This window comes from Raphanus sativus, chromosome 2, assembly GCF_000801105.2.
Source record: "Raphanus sativus cultivar WK10039 chromosome 2, ASM80110v3, whole genome shotgun sequence".
Taxonomy (NCBI): domain Eukaryota; kingdom Viridiplantae; phylum Streptophyta; class Magnoliopsida; order Brassicales; family Brassicaceae; genus Raphanus; species Raphanus sativus.
Genome location: NC_079512.1, coordinates 8374029 through 8394173, shown reverse-complemented (window position 1 = coordinate 8394173; position 20145 = coordinate 8374029). Strand labels below are relative to the sequence as shown.

At 31.0% G+C, this 20145-nt stretch overlaps 2 protein-coding genes across 2 annotated transcripts; both read right to left on the bottom strand.

The window, feature by feature from the left end:
• Positions 1-1315: 1315 nt before the first annotated feature.
• Positions 1316-4857, bottom strand: LOC108841323 (serine/threonine-protein kinase ATM-like). Its single transcript, XM_018614092.2, has 3 exons — positions 4755-4857; positions 2784-2854; positions 1316-1979 (listed from the first exon to the last, which is right to left on the bottom strand). The coding sequence occupies exons 2-3, from the start codon at positions 2798-2800 to the stop codon at positions 1466-1468; spliced, it is 531 nt and encodes a 176-aa protein (XP_018469594.1). The 5' UTR covers positions 2801-2854; positions 4755-4857; the 3' UTR covers positions 1316-1465.
• A 4109-nt stretch (positions 4858-8966) lies between these two features.
• LOC108828386 (endoglucanase 7) lies at positions 8967-13257 on the bottom strand. Its single transcript, XM_018602061.2, has 5 exons — positions 12676-13257; positions 11188-11489; positions 10247-10844; positions 10012-10184; positions 8967-9459 (listed from the first exon to the last, which is right to left on the bottom strand). The coding sequence occupies exons 1-5, from the start codon at positions 13091-13093 to the stop codon at positions 9058-9060; spliced, it is 1893 nt and encodes a 630-aa protein (XP_018457563.1). The 5' UTR covers positions 13094-13257; the 3' UTR covers positions 8967-9057.
• Positions 13258-20145: the final 6888 nt, after the last annotated feature.

Sequence of the window (20145 nt, the reverse complement as noted above, 5' to 3'; positions counted from 1 at the left end):
AAAAATTCTGATAACATGTGAACAATAAAAAGGAAACTAAAAAAATAAGTAAGCAATTATATTATTTTCATACTTAAATCACTAAACTTTAATAACCGTATACGAATCATTAGTGTTCAAATCTATTTCTGTTTAGTACACATCATCACAACTATTGATCCATTCTACTTACAATAAAATGATAAATTAATTTTACTAAAAAAATTGTATAGCAAACTTTTGTTAAATTGGAACATCAAATTCATAGTATATTTAGAGTTAATTTGCTTAAAATCCATAAAGAAGTAGGAGTTTAGTAATCCATGCGCAACAGAGCAGAGCATGTAAAAGAAAAGTAAAGATTTTTGATATCTTTCATCTTTTTCACGATAATTAAATTTGCATTCCAGAGAAAATCAACTATGTTATTTTTCATTAATTGATAAACAAATCGATTTTACTAGAAAATATATTTATGAGTTTTAAACGCTTGGAATCTAATGCTACATGTGAGATTTTAAACTTTAAACAAGCTTGTTGACCAAAAAAAAAAAAAACTTTAAACAAGCTTAGTCCAAAAATATTTTTATACCCGCCTCATATCCTTTTTATAGAACCCGCCACATATCAAAAAAAATTATAGTACCCGCCTCATATCCTCTTTTTTTCAATTTGTCTTTGTACTCATCTTCATTAACCTCTTAATCATCTTGTCAAAAAGACCAGAAGAGAGAGAATAAAAGATTCATCGAAGACTTAACTATATAATAAAAAGAAAAAAAGTTGATGGATTACACCAGACCACCAACGATTTTGAATCTACTCTTTTCTATCTTGATCTAGCTTCTTCTATTACAGCCTGTAAATTTCACAAATTAAAGTGATTTAATCACCGGTGGTTTCCGAAAAATATGATGGTTAATTTCTTTGGACCATCGTCAGCTCGTCTCCACCAGGCTTTAGGCTTTAGCTGCTCATGCGTTTGAAGATCCCTAAGTCAGATCTTCGGCAGATGAACATAAAGATGCAGTCGATGAGGATAACTATGAAATTTGTTTTAGTTTATGAAATTATGTAAAATTCAGATAAATTACTTTCTTTTTATGGTGATGTAAAGAGACAGAGAGAAAGACATAAACAAAGATGGGGATGAAGTAGAAAATATCTGAATTATATTTCACATGTGATAGCGTAACATAAAATGTATTGTAGGGATTGTGTTGAGAACAGATATATAGGGGTATAATTGTATTCAAAAAAATCTAAACAGTGCATAACAGTGTTTTTGTGTAGTTAGTTAAATATCAAGTAATGTGTTTGGTAGAGAGTGCAAATACTTTTATTTTTTTATAACATTGCCAATATCATCCAAAAATAAAGATGGAAAAACACAAGAACGGAGTTTATAGAACATGATCCAAAAAGCTACAACCAAATAATATATTAGAAATTCTTGAGAAGATTCCACTGATGTATCTTACGATGTTCAAGAAGAAGAAGAAGAGCTAGGCATAGAAATAACCTTTTCAAGAAGAACCGCGATCTCGCTTTTTAGTTTCTCCCTCGTCTCCCTTGATATTCGATCCCTGGACTTGTCCAGCATTTCAGTCATCCTCAACAAATTCTGCTTCATCGAATCCACATTCGTTGGATAAAATTTTGAGATTACTAGGGGTATGTTCCCTAGAGTGCTAATCACTTTCGGCTGTAACCCAAATCTCACTAAGGTCTGACCAAATGGGTTAGCTTTCTTCAAGCTTTTAACTGCTTCTACCGCGTCATCACTACACACAAAGGCGATCATCGCGTATCTAAACTCTTCCGAAACATGTGTTTCAGAAGAATCTAAAGGGCCAAACACTGAGAACATCGATATTAGGTAGTCCCTTGAAGGGATTGACACTTGGGAGGAAAATTTCAAGATGAGAAACACAATTGCTCTGAGTAAACCAGTAGGTGCTATTGGTGAAACCTCTTCTGCATTATTTCTCCTCTCCGAACTAGTTACATTAGTGAAATAAACATAAAAATAAATAGAAAGATGAAATTTTTTATATAAATAGAAAAGCTTAGGATGTTTAATCTGAGAGTCCTTGATGTTGATTAATATTGCAAATCTTATGGATTGCCTGGACTAAATTCCTTTGAAAGTTATTTCATAGTGATATATCAGAGATTTCTCAATAGTAGACTCGTGCTTACTGTTGTAAAAATTAGGCATGAGCGTCAGGTACCCTATTTTTTAGTCAAATTTAAGGGCCCTGCTTAGACATAGAACACACTAGTTGATGAGTTAAGCTTATGCATATTTATTTATAGAGTGATTTTTCATATATCTTCTTCGTTTTTACATTTTGGTTTATGTGCTTTTGTGAGATTTTCAATTATGGTTTTCATCTCTTTTATGCTCGACAAATAACCACAATGTATATGCGTGACTTTCTTTAGTTGAAAGGATACTTTAAAAGTTCCACTACTACAGCTACAAGTAAGACTAGGCGTAAGTAGGACCCATTTAATAATTTGCGCTTCAAGCTAACATAATTTGAAGTAGCACAAAGTTGTGAATCTACTGTTTTAGTTGTCTTGTAAAATACAGACAAAAAATCATGAAAAATTTTACCAGAAAAATCATGAAAAGAGCCGAATCGTAACAGTAGATTCACAAACTTACTAGATAATGCACGGCACTGCTCGTTGGTCATGGATTTTGAAGAAACCATTAAACCATTTTTTTCATTAAACTTTATCTATTAGCAACCTAATTTATACGTCATCAAGTAAATTATGGTGAAGATACTTACTTATTGTGTGATGACATGCTTCAAAATGGATAACAGAGAATATGGTACTTGAATTGTAGGTGTGCCACGACCTGCCAAAATATCAAAGGTCAGGGGAAGAGAAAATAGGAGAATATATAAGGTGATGTAGAGGACCACGTACAAATTTTTGAAGAAGTATACAAACACAACAGAAGTAGCAACTATATATAAAAGCCCTTTCTCAAAAAAAAAAGTAGCAACTATACCAAGAAAAAAATTGAGTGCAAAATTTGAAAAGAAAAAATAAATGGTGGAAAAAGTGACTGAAATGACCTGAAAGAGAAAAATGATCATTACATGATACCTAATTACCTAGATATTTATTATTTTGCAAACAATGATTGTTTTCAACAATTTATCATCTAACAAATACATAAAACACTAAAAGTGTAACAAACACATACAAGTTGCTTAAACATTTACAAAACATAATATAACACAAGAATACTTTTTAACTTTTTAATTTTGTAGGATAAATTGATTTATATTCCTTTAGTTATAATAAACTCAAATTTATTTATTTGATTAAACTTCTATGCATGTCTTTTGACATTTGTTAAAACAAAACTTTTATTGATATTTTTTTGTCAAAAACAACCACCTTCTCTAAGTTAGACGTAAAAATAATAAATAATTTTTACAGTTTATTGATTCTATTGTATTGTATATGTCAGAAATATTTTTTAAGTGATATATTCTTTCTATTTTATGTGTTAACTTTTATTTATATTTAATATTCTTTAAATATTAATTATTATTTAAATTTCCCAAAAACTTCATACAGTTTTATATCTACTTATAAGAAAAAACATTGTTATTGTATTAATTTGAAATTTGAACAATTAAATTTTAAAAATTTCAGTTATCTTGTATAGTTTTGTCTTTTAGATTTTTACAAATTATTTTTAATATAAAATAGTAACACACATATGTATAAATTAATAAATTTATTAGTGTTAGTATTGTTTGGCTAATATGAAAGATGGAGAGAAAACTCACTAACTATATAATAGATTTTACCTAACAATTCCGAGAAAATCATCTATATGCTCATTACGCAGACCACAACATGGAATCTCTTAGATTATAGGGATTCATGATTGGAGCAGAAGAAGCTAGTAGCCTAGGAGTTTGATGAAAAACTCTTAAAATTCAACCTCAATTACAATTTTTGATAACAGCATTAAGTAGGAAAAATATATTAAAACTCACAAAGGAAATAAGAAACACAAAGTTCAGAATAGATGAGCAACACAAAAAAAAAAAAACAAAAAATAATGGATCACAAAGAAAACCTCTATAAAGCAAAAATAGTTTTCCCACTTAAGTGGATTTATCATAGGCGATCAAAATCCGATCCAAATCCATTCCGAAAAATCAAATATCTAGAGTTGGAAGCAAATCTAGATATCTTGACTTTTACGTTCGAATGTTCGGATTTATATTCATATTTTAAATATATATCAATATTTTATCAAGAAGTATTTAACATATGAATATTTATTTTATAAAATATTGTATAAATTTTTATTTTTTAAATTCTTTATTTATTTGTTACAAATCTGAATCTAGATATCCACAAATATGTTGATGTATCTGGATCTGGGTAGTAAAAACCCTAATCTGGATCCGTACCATCTCTAGAACCAAAACATTAAAAAAATGTTCAAACACAAACATTTTTCATCAAAATTTTCCAATATTAGTATTAGAAAAACATTTCATATGAAAAAATAAACAAATACCACACACATAAATAAAAACAGTTTATTGAACAAACCAAGAATGAAAAAACAATAGATATGAGAGAGAATAAAGAGGATCTCCAATATACTTTCTAAGGAAAACACACATAAATCATATAAAAATACAAACTAATCCATGAGCATGTTGAGAGGATACTCCCTAGTGAATATCAAAATCGTATAATTTATTTTTGATAAAACATACCTTTTGCGAATGATCAACTAGATCTAAATTGTAGTCTTTCACGCAATAAGAATATCACATATTTTCATAAGGTAGAACTGTTTTTTTTATTGCGGCGGAAATGAAAGCTTTTGAGAAAATTAGAATATATGAGATTCTTATATACAAATCTAAATACCTAAATCAAAATATAAAACGATGTCGTATAAATTATGGATTTATTATATAATAAAATACTGATTTAAACAAGAAATCAAAGATATCTTACTATCTAAATTAAGTTTTCCCTCACTCCTTATGAAGACACCTCAGTAAATAGGATCTTCATATTTGGTTTTCACCTTTATTTTGTATGGGCCTGCATTGTACTGAAAGTTAGGCCCTTTGTAGACGATCCGCCGCCTCAAACGCTGATTCTTTTTCATCAATTTTGCTGTTTGAAGAAGATTAATCGGGTATTATATTGAAGATAAGCAATAACACTCCTACTTCCTCCACCATGCTCAATAATTAATGCCCTATGCTAAGCATAAACGATGACCTCTTTAAACAATATGCTGGAGAGTTCCCAGAAAGAGTTTGGCACCCGTGAGTCAGATATCTATTCGATTGATTGATTCAAACAATGAATTGGTTACGAATTAAGTAATACTTATTTTGTAGTCGCAACATTTTAAGCAAACCTGAATTTGGTGCTTCTTATAAGTGTTTGTGAAAGAAAATAATAGAAAAATCTAAAAAAACTTATAAGTGAAAATAGATCGTGTTATAAACAACATAGAGTAGATAGTTCTAATATTTTGAATCTTCTTATTCTAGATTTACGAGTCCATCATGTATCGTATCTTCTTCAATTGTTTATTTTTATTTGTTAAAATTCCCAAAAGCTTTATGTTCACAATTTCAATTATGTTTCTGTAAAAAGAAAATGTTTCAGTTATTCGAAGGAACTGCAAGAAACACAAGGACCTGAAAGAGATCATTCGACGGTGACGTTGCTTCCCTTAGGAATTTCCTTGAAACCTAGAAGGAACCTCCGCCCAACGCTTCTCGCTCTTCATCCTATGGTTTTCTCTTTGCTTCCTTCATCTTGTGCTCTGGCAAAAACCAATGATAAAATTGCAATACCGTAGGCGAAAATGATGAACAGATACATCAGAGCTTCAAAGAAGCCATCTTCTTCGTCGTCGTTTCTAAGAATTTCTCTTAAAGGTAATTTATTATTTTGTTTCAGAATGTATACGATAATTCTATTAAAAATATAGATAGTTGCAACAAAACACATGTTTTTTCAAAAGGATACGAGTTAATAACAACGTTAACAGAGTTTATTATTTAGTTATCTTAACATCACATAAAACACGTTAGTCATTTTGAAGGTTTTTGTTAAGAATATCTTTAATTTCAAGGTTTATTATAGAAACATAAAATTTGAAGGTTTAAAGTGGAAGTACTTGGCACTTTGAAGGTTTTTCATGGGATTAAACCTTATTCTTAGTCTTTCAACTTATTAACTAGATAGAAACTTATAAGATGTTTTAATGGAGGGGTCTATATAATACTTCATCTGTTTCATTTTAATTCTCGTTAATATTTTATAAATAAAATCATCATCATCTATACATCTAATCACATTGAAAACAATAAAATAAAATAGAAAATATAAAGAATCATATAATATAGAGTTAATAATATTTGCATTGAAATGAAAATTTTATTGTACAAAATTAATAAAAATGAAACGGATGGAGTATAATCTACACAATTTTTGTTTATATAAATGAAAAATGAAAACAAAACAGTAATGATATATATATATATATATATATATATATATTAATATATTATATATATAATATATATATATATATGTGTGTGTCTGTGTATTATATGTTCATTTATATATTATGTAATAATTAATGTATATTGAATAATTAAAATCAGGAACTATTATGTATATAATTAAATTGGTGCAACACATAAATAAATTTTATTAATCCAAACAATCAGATTTCTATTTTATATGATAGATAATTAAATTTAAATGATATTAGTAAATATAGTTTATTTAAATATTGATATCTATTAAATGATGCTTTCTACTCATATGTTTCTTTTATCATTTTTATATTTTTATAACAAAAGTTTTAATCACTGATAACAAAATTTTGATTGTGAGATGAATGGTTTTAGTAATTTGTATTTTTTTAAAAATTCAATGCAAAGTTTAAAATTTATATATTAAGTTGCCAATATTTGTTCAAAGCTTTTATCAAAAAAAAATTTGTTCAGAGCAAATTTTGAGATTAAAATCTTATGTCTTTTTATATGGTATATATATATTGTGGGAACCAAAATTTGACTGTCGATTTCTGTTGATGGATCTAAGGGCGACCAGGAGGAGGTGTGGCCGCCCTGAGGCAGGGAGAAAGAGGAGACGATGGCTCGTGCCCGCCCTAGGGAGGGAGGAGAGGATACGAGGGATCGTGCCCGCCCTAGGGCGGAGAGGAGAGGAGAGGAGACGAAGGCTCTTGCCCTAGGGCGGAGAGGAGATGATGGCTCGTGCCCTCCCTAGGGCAGCAGGAGAGGAGACGAGGGCTCGTGTCCGCCCTAGGGTGGGGAGGAGAGGAAAAGATGGCTTGTGCCCGCCCTAGGGCGGGGAGGAGAGGAAATGAGGGCGTATGTCCTACTAGGGCGGGGAGGGACAAGGCATGGGTGTCGTTCCCGTTGTTTATAGCTTCATGTACTTTTGAAACCAATTTATTTGTTTTACGAGAGCTTTTCCGTAATTTTTTCTGAAATTTTTTTTACGGAAGATTACCTCATAGAATCTCCTAACGATGTTTTTCCTTGCAGAAGATTGTTTAGTAAAGATCGTCATTAGTCGCAAAAACCTTTCACAATAACGTTTTCTGATCTTTTCATGTGTGGATAAAGATTGATTATATTCCTTTTCTGGAATGAAATATACAAAGTTTTTTTTCGTATCCTTATGCAAATTGGTTTGGCTTATGCCGTATAGTTTATTTGACATTTACAGTTCATATTTGCTTAAGGCACAATTTCTCGGAAATTTTTAGCCGTTGATTTTGCCATGACGGATTTTGACCCAGACAGATATATATATATCTTTAGTCTTGATACTTATTAAATGAAATTTCCTACTTATACGATCTTGTAATTATTTGTATTTTGTCATAACAAAACAATTTCAACCATGAATCGCAAAAATTTGAATGTGAGACTTTTAGCAGTTTTAGTAATTTATAGTCGTCTAAAAAATCAAAATATAACATATACTGAAAAAATTAGATTTTTATTATATGGTTAAAAATGGTGTTTAATTTATTTTAATATTTTAAAATTAAACAAATATGATAGAAGAAAGACTAAAACTGTATCAAATCTTTATTATTCAAACTCATTAATTTTCATATATACTTTAGCAATATTAGGCAATTCCATAATTTTTATTTAGGAAAAGAATGAAGAACATTAATAATAATTATATGGTTAGTTTAATAAAAAGTTTATTACATATTTAGATAGATCAACCTATTTCTCCAAAAAATTTAAGACTCATTGTGGTGATGACACATCACTATCTCAAATATTATAATGTTTATGTTTTAATATACAGTATAACCTTTATAAATTAATGATATTGATACTTTGGAATTTTATTAATTTATAAAGATATTAATTTTCAAAAGTTTCCTTATTTAGATTTCTTATTTTTAGATATATTTATTCTAAGATAAGAAAAATATTTGATTTTATTGTATACATATTAATTTTTATTTTTTAAATTTGACATTTATATTAATTTTATTATATTGTGTATATAATATATATTGTAAAGAACTTAAATAATTTTTAAATAAAATATTACTAAATCTCATCAAATGATATTAAGTGTTAAGAAAATTCCTGAATATAAAACAAACAATATAATAATAGGTTCTTACTTATATAAAATATGTGTACATATAAATTATTAATTTATAATTTTAATAGGACCATATATTTACATAGAATTTTCTAAACAGTTATTATTATCTTATTATTTTATCGATTATTGTCAAATTTTGAATCGGTCCAAGTTGCGACAGACTAAATTTATTAATTTATAAAAATTATTATTTTATATTATATTAATTTATAGATGATTCATTTAATCAAGAAAATAATAAGATATGAGATTTTAGGTTTTTAGAAAACAAAATTATTGGAAGTGTCAATTAAACATATTATTTAAATTAAACTCAGCCACATTATGAAATATATGAATCGTTTGAAAAAGATGAAATATATGAATCGTTCCTTAAGGCTTCCAAGTTTTTGGAGGTGGTGGGGCAGGAGGGTAAAGAGGAGGAACACTATTGAACATTGTATTCTTATCGATTTGGTAGCCTCCACTGCTGGTTAATGAAATGAGAGCAGCCACGATACCTGCGTTTCCGGACATAGTAGGCTCACTCGCATTGTAATTGCTTCGTATGTCATGGAACTGATCGGATTTGTTTGGTCCACCAACCATAGCTCCGGTGATATTGTTTGGGTTAGGATTTTTTGTGTCTCTATACTTCAATCCTTCTCTACAGCTTCTTCTCTTCTTGTCATTTGGGATGGTGGCTCCGCGGTGGTAAACGTGTCTTGGAAATTTCTTGCCGAACCCAACAATATAGCTCATTTTTAAAGGGTTATCTCCAAGAATGTAATCAATCTGATAATAAATGCAAAACCAAAAAACAAAAAAGCAATTAGTAACAAACAAACTTAAATCATATCTACTATTTGTTTCAGGATTATTGTCATTTTAACACTTTTCACATACATTAAAAGGGTAATTAAAACTTCATAGAAACAAATTAAGAGACAAATTCGTAATCTTGTACTATAGTGTTTCACAACCGAGATTTTGGTTTTAATAATGTTTGGAAGAAACAAGATCATAATCTTGCAATTTTATATAGCTAGACAAATATATAAGAAATGTGTTAAGTTTAGGATTTATTATGTTACAACTTTTGTCTAGTTTACATGTTGAGTTGAGGAACTTATAAGAAATTTGTGCTTAAAATTTTGGATAAATACACTTAGAGTTCTATAAGCATTTTTGACACATTTCAAAATCAATTAGCGTGAATAAACTTCTGAAAAGAAAACCGTTTTAAGTTTTAACCTCTATTTAGATTGTTTTACATAAACTACGAAAATTGATTACATGTGTGCGTGTATGTACAATATGAATGTGAAAAAGTAGCTTTATTCTTACCTGAGACTTAGCAAAATCCTTTAGAACCTGAGTCGAGACAAAGGTAGGACCACAATACCATCCAGGAACTCCAGTTGAATTCAGATAATCCGCAAACAAAGAAGCTAAGAAAGAAGCATGAGCCACATATTCCAGTGGTCTTGGTTTCCCCATGTTCAATTGTATAAGTCCTCCTGCAAAATCTCTCAAAAGTGAAATCATTTTCATGAGAGACACAGAGATACTAAATAATCACCTGAAGTCCGGTTAAAAACATTGTACTGCTTTAGATAAGCACACATGGTGACACCAGTAGCGTTATGGTACCTACTGAGCATGTTTTCATAAGGAAAACCAGGATTCAAGAACAATCTATATCGAGTCATCAACAACATAGCCCCAGGCAATTTGTTGTTCCAGCTCGGTACCATCAATTCTGGTTGATTAGCAAAAGCTTTAGCCGTTTGAGGCACGCTTGGGGTTGTGGCGAATTGTATATAAGTCTGGTTCCCAGTGGCGTAGTAAAGCCACGCGCCAGCCCACATAAGTTCGTCGAACATACTTGTTGAGTTGTAGAAGGCTTGAATCATTGGTTGTCCGTCTGAGTAGCGCTTGCGTCTGTTCTTGTTTCTAAAGAAAGGCCATAGAGTTTCTGCTCCTTTTTTTAGCTTTTTGGCGTAGGTTGGTTTGTCGTTGAAGACGATTGAGGCGGCAGCTAAGGCAGAGGCAACTTCGGCACCAAGGTCAGTGGCGGTAGTTAAAGAGATTACAGGACGGTCGTAGGACATGTCTTCTGGTCTTTGCCAACAGTAGATATCATCTGGTGATTCTGAGTCTCTTAGTCCTCCACCAACCTACAAGTCATGGAAACAGGGGTTTGATCAAAATGGTTTAGTTTTAAGTTCTTTTTGTGGTGCGCAAGAACGAATTGAAATAGATTAACTGTATAGTTAGTATATGGGACAAATTTTTTATCGTATAGTTTTTACCTAAGCTGTTTAGCAAACTGACCTGTACTGAATCATATTTTACAGTTTCTAACAGTTAATTTTTATATTTTCAAAGTATCAAATATCAAACAATACAAAGCTAATGAGTTGATTTTCTTCCAATAAAATTAACAGAAAAATTGAAATGATTATGCAAATGAACTACGAAATCAAACGAAATGAAGAAACAAAGTAGGAGAACAAAAACCTGAGCGTAGATATGATCAAGGCGAGTTGCAGAATTGTTGAAAGTGAGGAGCAGATAGTCAGTTCCCCATTTGAGAACATCTCTCATGTGATCATACTCATTGATGGCTTTGAATTTTTCACTATACTCAATAAGACTCCAACTTAGCATTGTCATTGAGAATGCCATCGGAAAATGGAACTTGGTGTTACTTCCACCGTCGTAGTACCCTCCCACCAATCCTCCGACCACGTCTGGCAATCCATCCTTCAACCCCGAATCTCCCCTCCATGAAACTCGATCTTTCTTCGGTAATTTACCCGCTGCATCATGTTTTCATTATTCATCTTTCTTGTTTTTCTATATCATCTATGATTAGATTTTCTATATTCAATCACCGACCAATCCTTGTTATATTGCTACTATAATCAAGTGATTCCTTTAACTTGCTTTAGTTTTTTTTCTCTTGATCAAAAACTTGCTTTAGTTTTTGTCATCATTTTCGTGTGAATATTTTTTTTTGTGTGAATATTGTTTGATGAGCTTTTATTTCTTTAAAATATGAATTAAGAAACTGAACTGAAAATAGCTTTTCTTCTTTGTTATTAACAAAAAAATATATTTTGTTTTGTTATGAATTTCTTTTTTTTTTCTCAAACACTAAAACCGCGTTAAGCATTTCTAGTCCTTGGAAAGCAAACGAAGATGTGAGCATTAGCAAAAGCCAGCTCACAAGAACAAAATGGGAAAATGCGACGTTACGAGTAGTTAGTCGGATAAACGTGTTAGTAAGATTTAAATATTATCGGAATGTCAACGTAATTATGTAATAGTCTTTTGAAAGCTTATCACCACCTAACAATGTTCGTTTTTCTACTATTTATCCTTTAATAAATTAATTAATACGATGGTGAACTTGGAACTATTCAAAGTTTTCTTGCATTGAATTATTGACTTTTAATCAGTCGTAATTAGTAGAAAACTACATCGCATCGTATATTATTTTATTATACTGGGTAATCAGCAAGAGGTTCAATTTTTTTTGATATTTTAAAAGTCTTGTTATTTTTCTGAATTTACAAATATTCACATTTAAGACATCCGAGAACATTTATTATTTATTATAATTTATTTCACATTGCCTTTATTTTTTATTTTATTTGTTTGATAAAGGGTTTACATTACCTTTATTGCATATCATGTCTATAGATGTTTTTATCAACGGGTTTCTATAGAACTGGATGGTATCCTAAGAATTTATACATAAATGGTGAATATATACTATATAACACCACAGAAGATCTAAATAAATTTCGATGTCAGATCAGAACTCATAGTTATCTCTTTAGTTTGAATCAATAAAACCGATTCTTGTCATCTTTGAGTTTATAGTTTAAACCTATTTATTGAGAGCTGAAAATGAAATTATAAAGTAGATTTAGCAAAAAAAAAAAAAAAAAAAAGAAATTATAAAGTAGGAAGATTAAAGATATAATAATGAAGACTTACATTTCTGGGCGTCGAAAAACTGAATAGCCTTATGGATGGCAAGAGTGTAATTATCTGGAGGAGGAGGTGTAGACTTATGACGAGGCAACGACTTAACGATGATGATCGGAAGAGCAACGACGAGGAACAAGACTAGGATAGATCCAACGGTCCACATAAAAATCGTTCGGCTCACGGAAACACAACCTAGGTTTACATACTTCTTTCTCTTCTTTTTCCAGCTATCTTGTGGTGCAAGTAACCAGCCTTGTTGCGTCTCGTCCAATTGATTCCTCTGATGTTCGGCAGATAGTTGCTGCGAATGGAGGGCTCCTCTGTCCCACTCCGTCATGTTCCTCCGCCGCTCTTCCTCCTCGGCCTCGGCTCGGTCGCTGTCTATGGCGTCGAGCCTCCCGCCCCATAGATTCCCTGGATGCATTTCTCGAAAGAGTCTCACAAGATTGGATGAGTAGGTTTTCTGGAAAAGAAATATATGTAATGGAGACTAAGAGTTTTGATTCTTTTCCTAAAAGAAAAGAAGGACAATCAATTTTGATCGATGATGGGTTCAGAGGGATTTATTAAAGAGCGAGTTGACTACTAGGGTATTTTGGAAATCGGTAAGGTGTATGGCGTCACTTATGCTTTTTTCTATCATTTAAGTCTTTTCAGCAACTTTTATTAAATCGTATTATGCAGCATTACTTAGGAAATTCTAAAATGATAAACTGGAATTTAACTATAGATGTCTCCTTAACTTTGATCTAGACATGGGTATCACGGTCCGATCGGGTTTCGGTTTTGTCCAATCCGGTCTCAATTTTACAGGTTTATCAAAATCAACTCCATTCGAATTGGATGAATAGATGAAGTTCAGTTCGGGACCGTTTCGGGTTATATCAGGTTAGTAAATCTTCTAAGAACCGGTATAGTCTGATGTACTTTCGTGTTCGGATCTCATTCGGTTTAAAGTACCTGATCTGTACCAAAACATAAATAAAATCGACTCAAAAATAAAATAAAAAAATCAAACGTGATTGTTAAAATAACACGAAAAGTAAACATAGTTATTGATCGAAAAAAACGAAATTAAAAAAAAATGACTAAGTTCTCATGAAATAAAAAATATTATTCAATCAAAACAAAATCTAAATCTAAAAATTTCAAACTTCAACCACCATCTTCAACAATCAACCATCAAAACGCTGAACCTGGAACTCTGAAACAGAAAACCCAATTGACAATAAACTAGTCATACAATAAAGAAGATAATAAAGAGAAACTATATTTTGAGAAACACAAACCTTTCTCAAGTCGATCTAACCAAAATCTATATTAAACTAAGTATTAATATTAAGAGTATTTGCATTCCATGTACACAAAATCTACCATATTTGCACTCCATACACAATACCCCTTCAATTTTCCTCCCCCCATCTTTACCATTTCTCCCCCCCCCCCCCCCGTTCTATGGTATCCCATTTATTTTAGGATATTGAGCTAATTTACTCATATATTAAACACAAACATTAATATTAATATTAACCAAATACCAAAATATATATTAAGCTAAGGATCTGACTTATTTATTCATGTAATATATAATTATTTAGATGTTCAACAATATCTTAATGTATTTCACATACATATTAGAAATAAAGATATTTTTTTATTTTTTTATTTTTCGGATTCTATAGGATATTCATTTAGGTATAGGTTCAGTTCGGATAATACTCATAACCCGAAGTACCAAAAAAAAGATCCATTCATTTCTATCGGATCGAATTCAGTTCAAGCTTTCGGGTTTGGATTATTTGTCCAGTCCTATTTTTGATCCCATTTTTTATCTTGCACAATATTGTACCGTCCATGTCAGCTTCTCCCAATTGTCTATTTTCTCTAACGGTGAGGAGTGTTAATTTAAAAAGTTTTGAAATACTTGTTTTCTAATTTTATAATCATCCCCTTTATATTTTTTCGTGGTTATTGTAAATAAGTTTCCAATTTATGATTGATCCTTCGATTATTCCAGTTCAAATACATTTAATCTATAAAAAATATTATAGACAAATAACCAAAAAGATATGTGCATTTTGATGCTATAAATAACCAGATAATTTTTTCAAGTTTTTCAACATATTAGAAACCGAGATAGTATAATTATTCCATTCATATGCATAACGTACTTATTGTATAACAAAATATATTCCTAATTGACTCTTGGGTCGTCAAGACAGTATCCAAAGTCTTATACTAGAGATTATAAAAAGTTCTTCCAAATCGAATCTCAGAAACTCAGTCAGGTTTTGTTGCTAGACCACAAATCTCAAATAATAGTATGATTGCTTAGGAGATGTTCCATGCACTATGGACTAAACCAAGTGGATGAAATAAAAGGATGGCCATTAAGAAAGACATGAATAAAGTGTATGATAAGATGGAGTGATCATTCATCGAATCAGTTATGAGAAAAATGGGGTTTTTCGGAAACTTGGATCGACTGGATAATGCATTGCATCATGTCGGTTAAGTACAAGGTACTTATGAATGGTCAACCAAGAGGAAACATAATTCCGGAGAGAGTTTTACGTCAAGGAGATCCTTTATCTCCTTTTATTTTTATTATATGCACGGAAGCACTCGTTAGCATTTTTAATCATGTAGAGAACAAAAGAACGATAAGGGATGCATGTCAGACGCTCTTGTCCCTCGATATGTCACCTTTTTATTGCTGATGATAGCCTTTTATTCTGTAAGGTGGAGCCCCGTGAATGTGAAGGAGTAATAAAAGTAGTCAAGAAATATGGGCAAGCATCCGACCAATGTATCAACTTTGAAAAATCCTCTTTACTCTTGGATAAGAGGGTCGGTGGGGATATTAAACAAAAAATTAAAGATACACTTGGAATTAAGAATAAAAGAGGAATAGAGACATACTTAGGAATTCCAGAAGATATCAGCGGCTCCAAGTGTAAGCTGTTTGCTTTCCTTAAGGATAAATTAATGAATATAGTGAATGGATGGGGACGGGTAGATGACTATCAAAAAGAGGAAGGAAGTCCTAATCAATTCTGTTTTGTTAGCTCTTCCAACATATGTTATGTCTAGTTTATTGCTCTCGTTGGAGATATATGAAAATCTCGCAACTGCCATTACACAACTCTGGTGGAGCTCAATACACTAAAGAGAGGAATTCACTAGCTAAAAATGGGAAAAACTTTGTGTACCGAGAGAAGAGAGCGGGATTGGTTCAGGTAGATCCATGAGTTTAATCTGGACTTATTAGCAAAACAACTATGGTGACTTGTCCAATACCCGGATTCCCTAGTGGCTCGATTTTTGAGGAGAAGATAATACATAATGAGCTCCCCTTTGCGACTAAGCTTTGTAAACAACCCATCATATGTACGGACCAGTATTTCAGCGTCACGGAAACTACTACTATTGGGGATTAAACAGAAAATTAATTCTGGATATGAGGTAAATGTGTGGGAAGACCCTTAGATCCCTATCATACCAGCTAGGCATGCTCGACATTCTGTTCCTGCTTTGAATCCGAAAATGCTAGTAACCGACCTTATTACTAGAGAATCAAAGGAATGGAACGTTGGATTACTAGAGAATTATGGTGTCCCTGATGACATACCTCTTACACGAAGTTTGGCCATAAGCTCAACTCATCGTCGTGAAATTTTTGCTGGGAGTACACAAAGAACGACCAATACACAGTTAAATCTGGTTACTGGGTAGCACGAAATCTATTGAAAACTGAGGAAGAGAAGGAGATACTGAAACTCAATTCTCTAGTAAACCAAACTCCAAGCCTTTGCTTGGAAAGTAAAATCACCTCAGATAATATGTCATCTTATATGACAATTAATAACAGGACAAATGACAGTAACAAGGAACCTGAACCTTCGTAATATGAGATGCAATAGTTATTGTCCAAGATGTGGCAAACAAGAAGAAAATATTACTCATGCCATATTCGAATGTCCTCCAGCTCTGCAAGTATGGTCTCTATCAGCGACACCATCTAGTCCTAATATCTTTCCGCTACCAATTATTTATGCCAACATGTATTACTTTTTCTGGAGGAAGAATAGCATCGCCGAACCAGAATTAGACATGGATCCTTATCCCTGGATAATTTGGTATATTTGAAAGGTTCGGAACGATAAACTCTTTAGAGGGATAGACAGAGATCCAATGGAGCTAGTCAGATATGCGAAAAGTGAATGTGAAGCCTAGTTTAATGCAAATGAAATGATAACACCCATTCCACAAGAGCACAATATGGAGGAATCCCAAGCCATAAGTTTGGATAATATTTGTATGGTGGATAGTTCATGGACCTCCTCGGCACAGTTCATTGGTTTTGGTTGGGTTTGGATGGATAGTTTGGAGAATATTTAACTTAAGACCGCCAGCGAGAGACCACTTTACATTCAGAAACTGAAGCACTATGATGGGCATTGGAGAGTATGCTACAACATTCGTCACGTCAGAACTTTGGGACGGATTGCAAAGATCTGATCATGATGATAACGGAGCCTCACGCTTGACCAAGTTTAGTAACTGAACTGGAGGAATTTTGGATTTTCTAGCCAAGAGTGCGAGATCATTTCATAGAGAAATGTGTTATATTGGTTTTTCTATTCGGTCTAGTTATCCAGATCACCTCAAATTTGAGTAATACAACAACCGTTCGTTGTAAAAAAAATAGCCAGTGAATACAATTTAGTACCGCTTCTTTCTACACCTCTGTGTGCCAATGATACTCTCTCTCTCTCTCTCTCTCTCTCTCTCTCTCTCTCTCTCTCTCTCTCTCTCTCTCTCTCTCTCTCTCTCTCTCTCTCAGCCCATAAATCCATTGTAATTATCACTTGATCTTTTTCCATATTTTGACTTCATTTGTGTAGTATATCCTTCTTATATTTCGTCCATCGTTCCACTGTTCAAAATTAAGCATGCTTTTCCTTAACTTTGAATCTGAATGAAAATATAAATATTTTTTTGTTGACATATAGTCAAACAAAATTATATTTAACATATACTTGCATATATTTTTTTATACTAATAAAAATTGGAATGTTACAAAAATGTCAAAGTTCTTTGGAAATCAAGAAAATACTACATTGTGATTTAATATTATTGATTCGGTATATTAAGAAAAAGAAACTAGTCGAGAACATGTTGGTCAATGGTCAGCCCTGTCAATGGTAAGGAGATACTCCTTCTTACATCTAGATTATGTCTGCTAAAGGGAACTACTACATGATATATCTCGACACCTCACACGGATATAGGTCTACGCTTTCGACTTATTTGCATCGCGTGTCCCCAAAAGATTAGTCAGAGTGTGTTTAGGCCTAAGATCAACTCCTAAGTTATCAAAAACAAAAACAAAACTAAAGTTTTGGTAAGAGTAGTCGTCTGAAATATGAAGGCCAGCTTGTTGTCTAGTTTATTGCTTAAGTAATGAAAAACTGCATAAATTAAAAGATAATGCGTGCTTGATGCTTTTTAGACTATTTATCTAGTGTTAAAAAAGACTATATATCTATTTAAGAAATTTGCAAACATCAACATATGTCAAAATTATACCTTGTATCAAGGATATGATTGGTTTCTCTACTGTTTTCCGCGAACATAATTTTTGTTTTTGATAACAGTTATTAACGTTTTACAGTAATCAGAAAGCATTACAAATAGCTTTAAATCCGTCTAAACCTTTCAAATTCAAATAATGGTTTTAACTAGAGTTTGTGATTGCAGGACGATAAATAAATTCATTTTGAAAAAACTAGTGACTATTAAAAAAAACTATTCAATTAAATTTTTGAATTAAAATACTAATAATACATATACTATATTTTTATTTATACTATAAAACTTTAAAACAAAAATATTTTTCTATAATTGTTTTTAAAAATGAATAATATAATTTATATTTATTATAACAATATGACTTTTAACATTTTATAATTATATAAAATGTATATATTGTTAATTTATCATTAACCTTGGTTGCATCTGATAGTTAGTCACTCATAACTATTCTGCAAATGCACCAAATCTCTTAATAACGCTTAGAACTGCATCTGCAAACTCTCGCAACCACTACGGTTACACGAGTCAAGCTCTAAGTACTTCTTTCGTTCCCAGAAAAATGATTTTAAAATTATTTACATATATTAAGAGTATAAAGAATGCTTATAATTAAATTTATTTTTTATTTTACTTAGGCTTGGAAATTATTATCTGAAATCCAGATTCAATCCGAGTTCCGCTCTAAAAATAGGATTTCTGAAGTGTCTGAATTCGGATCAGGAAAGTAATATCTCGGTCTCATGTCTCTGGTGATATCGAAATATTCATTCCCCAATGACCGGAACTTAAACACTGGTGGCTTCACCATATTGAGTTTTTTGCCCTCACGTTAATCACAACTGGACCAAAAGCTCTGAATTTATCAAAAATTAACCCCTAAAATATCTTAACATTCTAAAAAAATCTATTATTTTAGAACAAAAAGTAAATTAAAAATTCATTCTTTCGGAAGTGGATGGAATATAGATTTGTGGTTATGTGTAGAAATATACTCTCACTGTTTCACGGCATACTATATAGACAAAGACACTATATAATTTTTTATTGTATAGACAAAGACACTACATAATAAGTTCATAGACAAAAAAAAATTTTTTCTTCTACAGTAGAACCTCCATAAATTAATACTCAATAAATAATTTTTATAAGTTAATAAATTCCATCGATTCAAATTTGACGCATATCAATAAAATATTAAGATGATATTAAAAAAAAAACTTCTATGTAAATATACGGTCCCATTAAAATTATAAATAATAATCAATATGAATACATATTTTATATAAGAAAGAACTTATTATTGTATTGTTTATTTTATACTCACAATGGAATTATATTTATCTTTTCTTAACACCTAATATATTTTTGATGAGATTTAGAAATATTATATCTAAAACCACATATAAATTCTATGCAATATATATTATATACACAAATAATATGATAAGTTAATATACGTGTCAAATTTCAAAGTATAATAATTAATGTCTATACACTAAAATTAAATATTTTTTATCTTATAATAATATATCTTAAAATATAAAGTCTAAAAAAGAATTTTTTTGTAAATTAATATCTTTATAAATTAATAAAATTTCAAAATCCCAACACAATTAATTTATAGAGGTTCTACTATAGGTTGTTTGATCTTGTTTTATATTCTAATTTCGGAGACTAATCCAAAAAAACTTCGATTTTATTCATTTCAAACACTTATTTTGAATAAATTTTATATATGATCAATTTCTCTTATTCTTCTATATATTTGCAAATTTTTGTATGATTTTAATTCTTGTTTTATTTTAAAATCAAAACCTTAAACCCTTAATAATTTTACGTGACTTTAGTTTTGTATGGACAACAAGTGATACCCCTTTA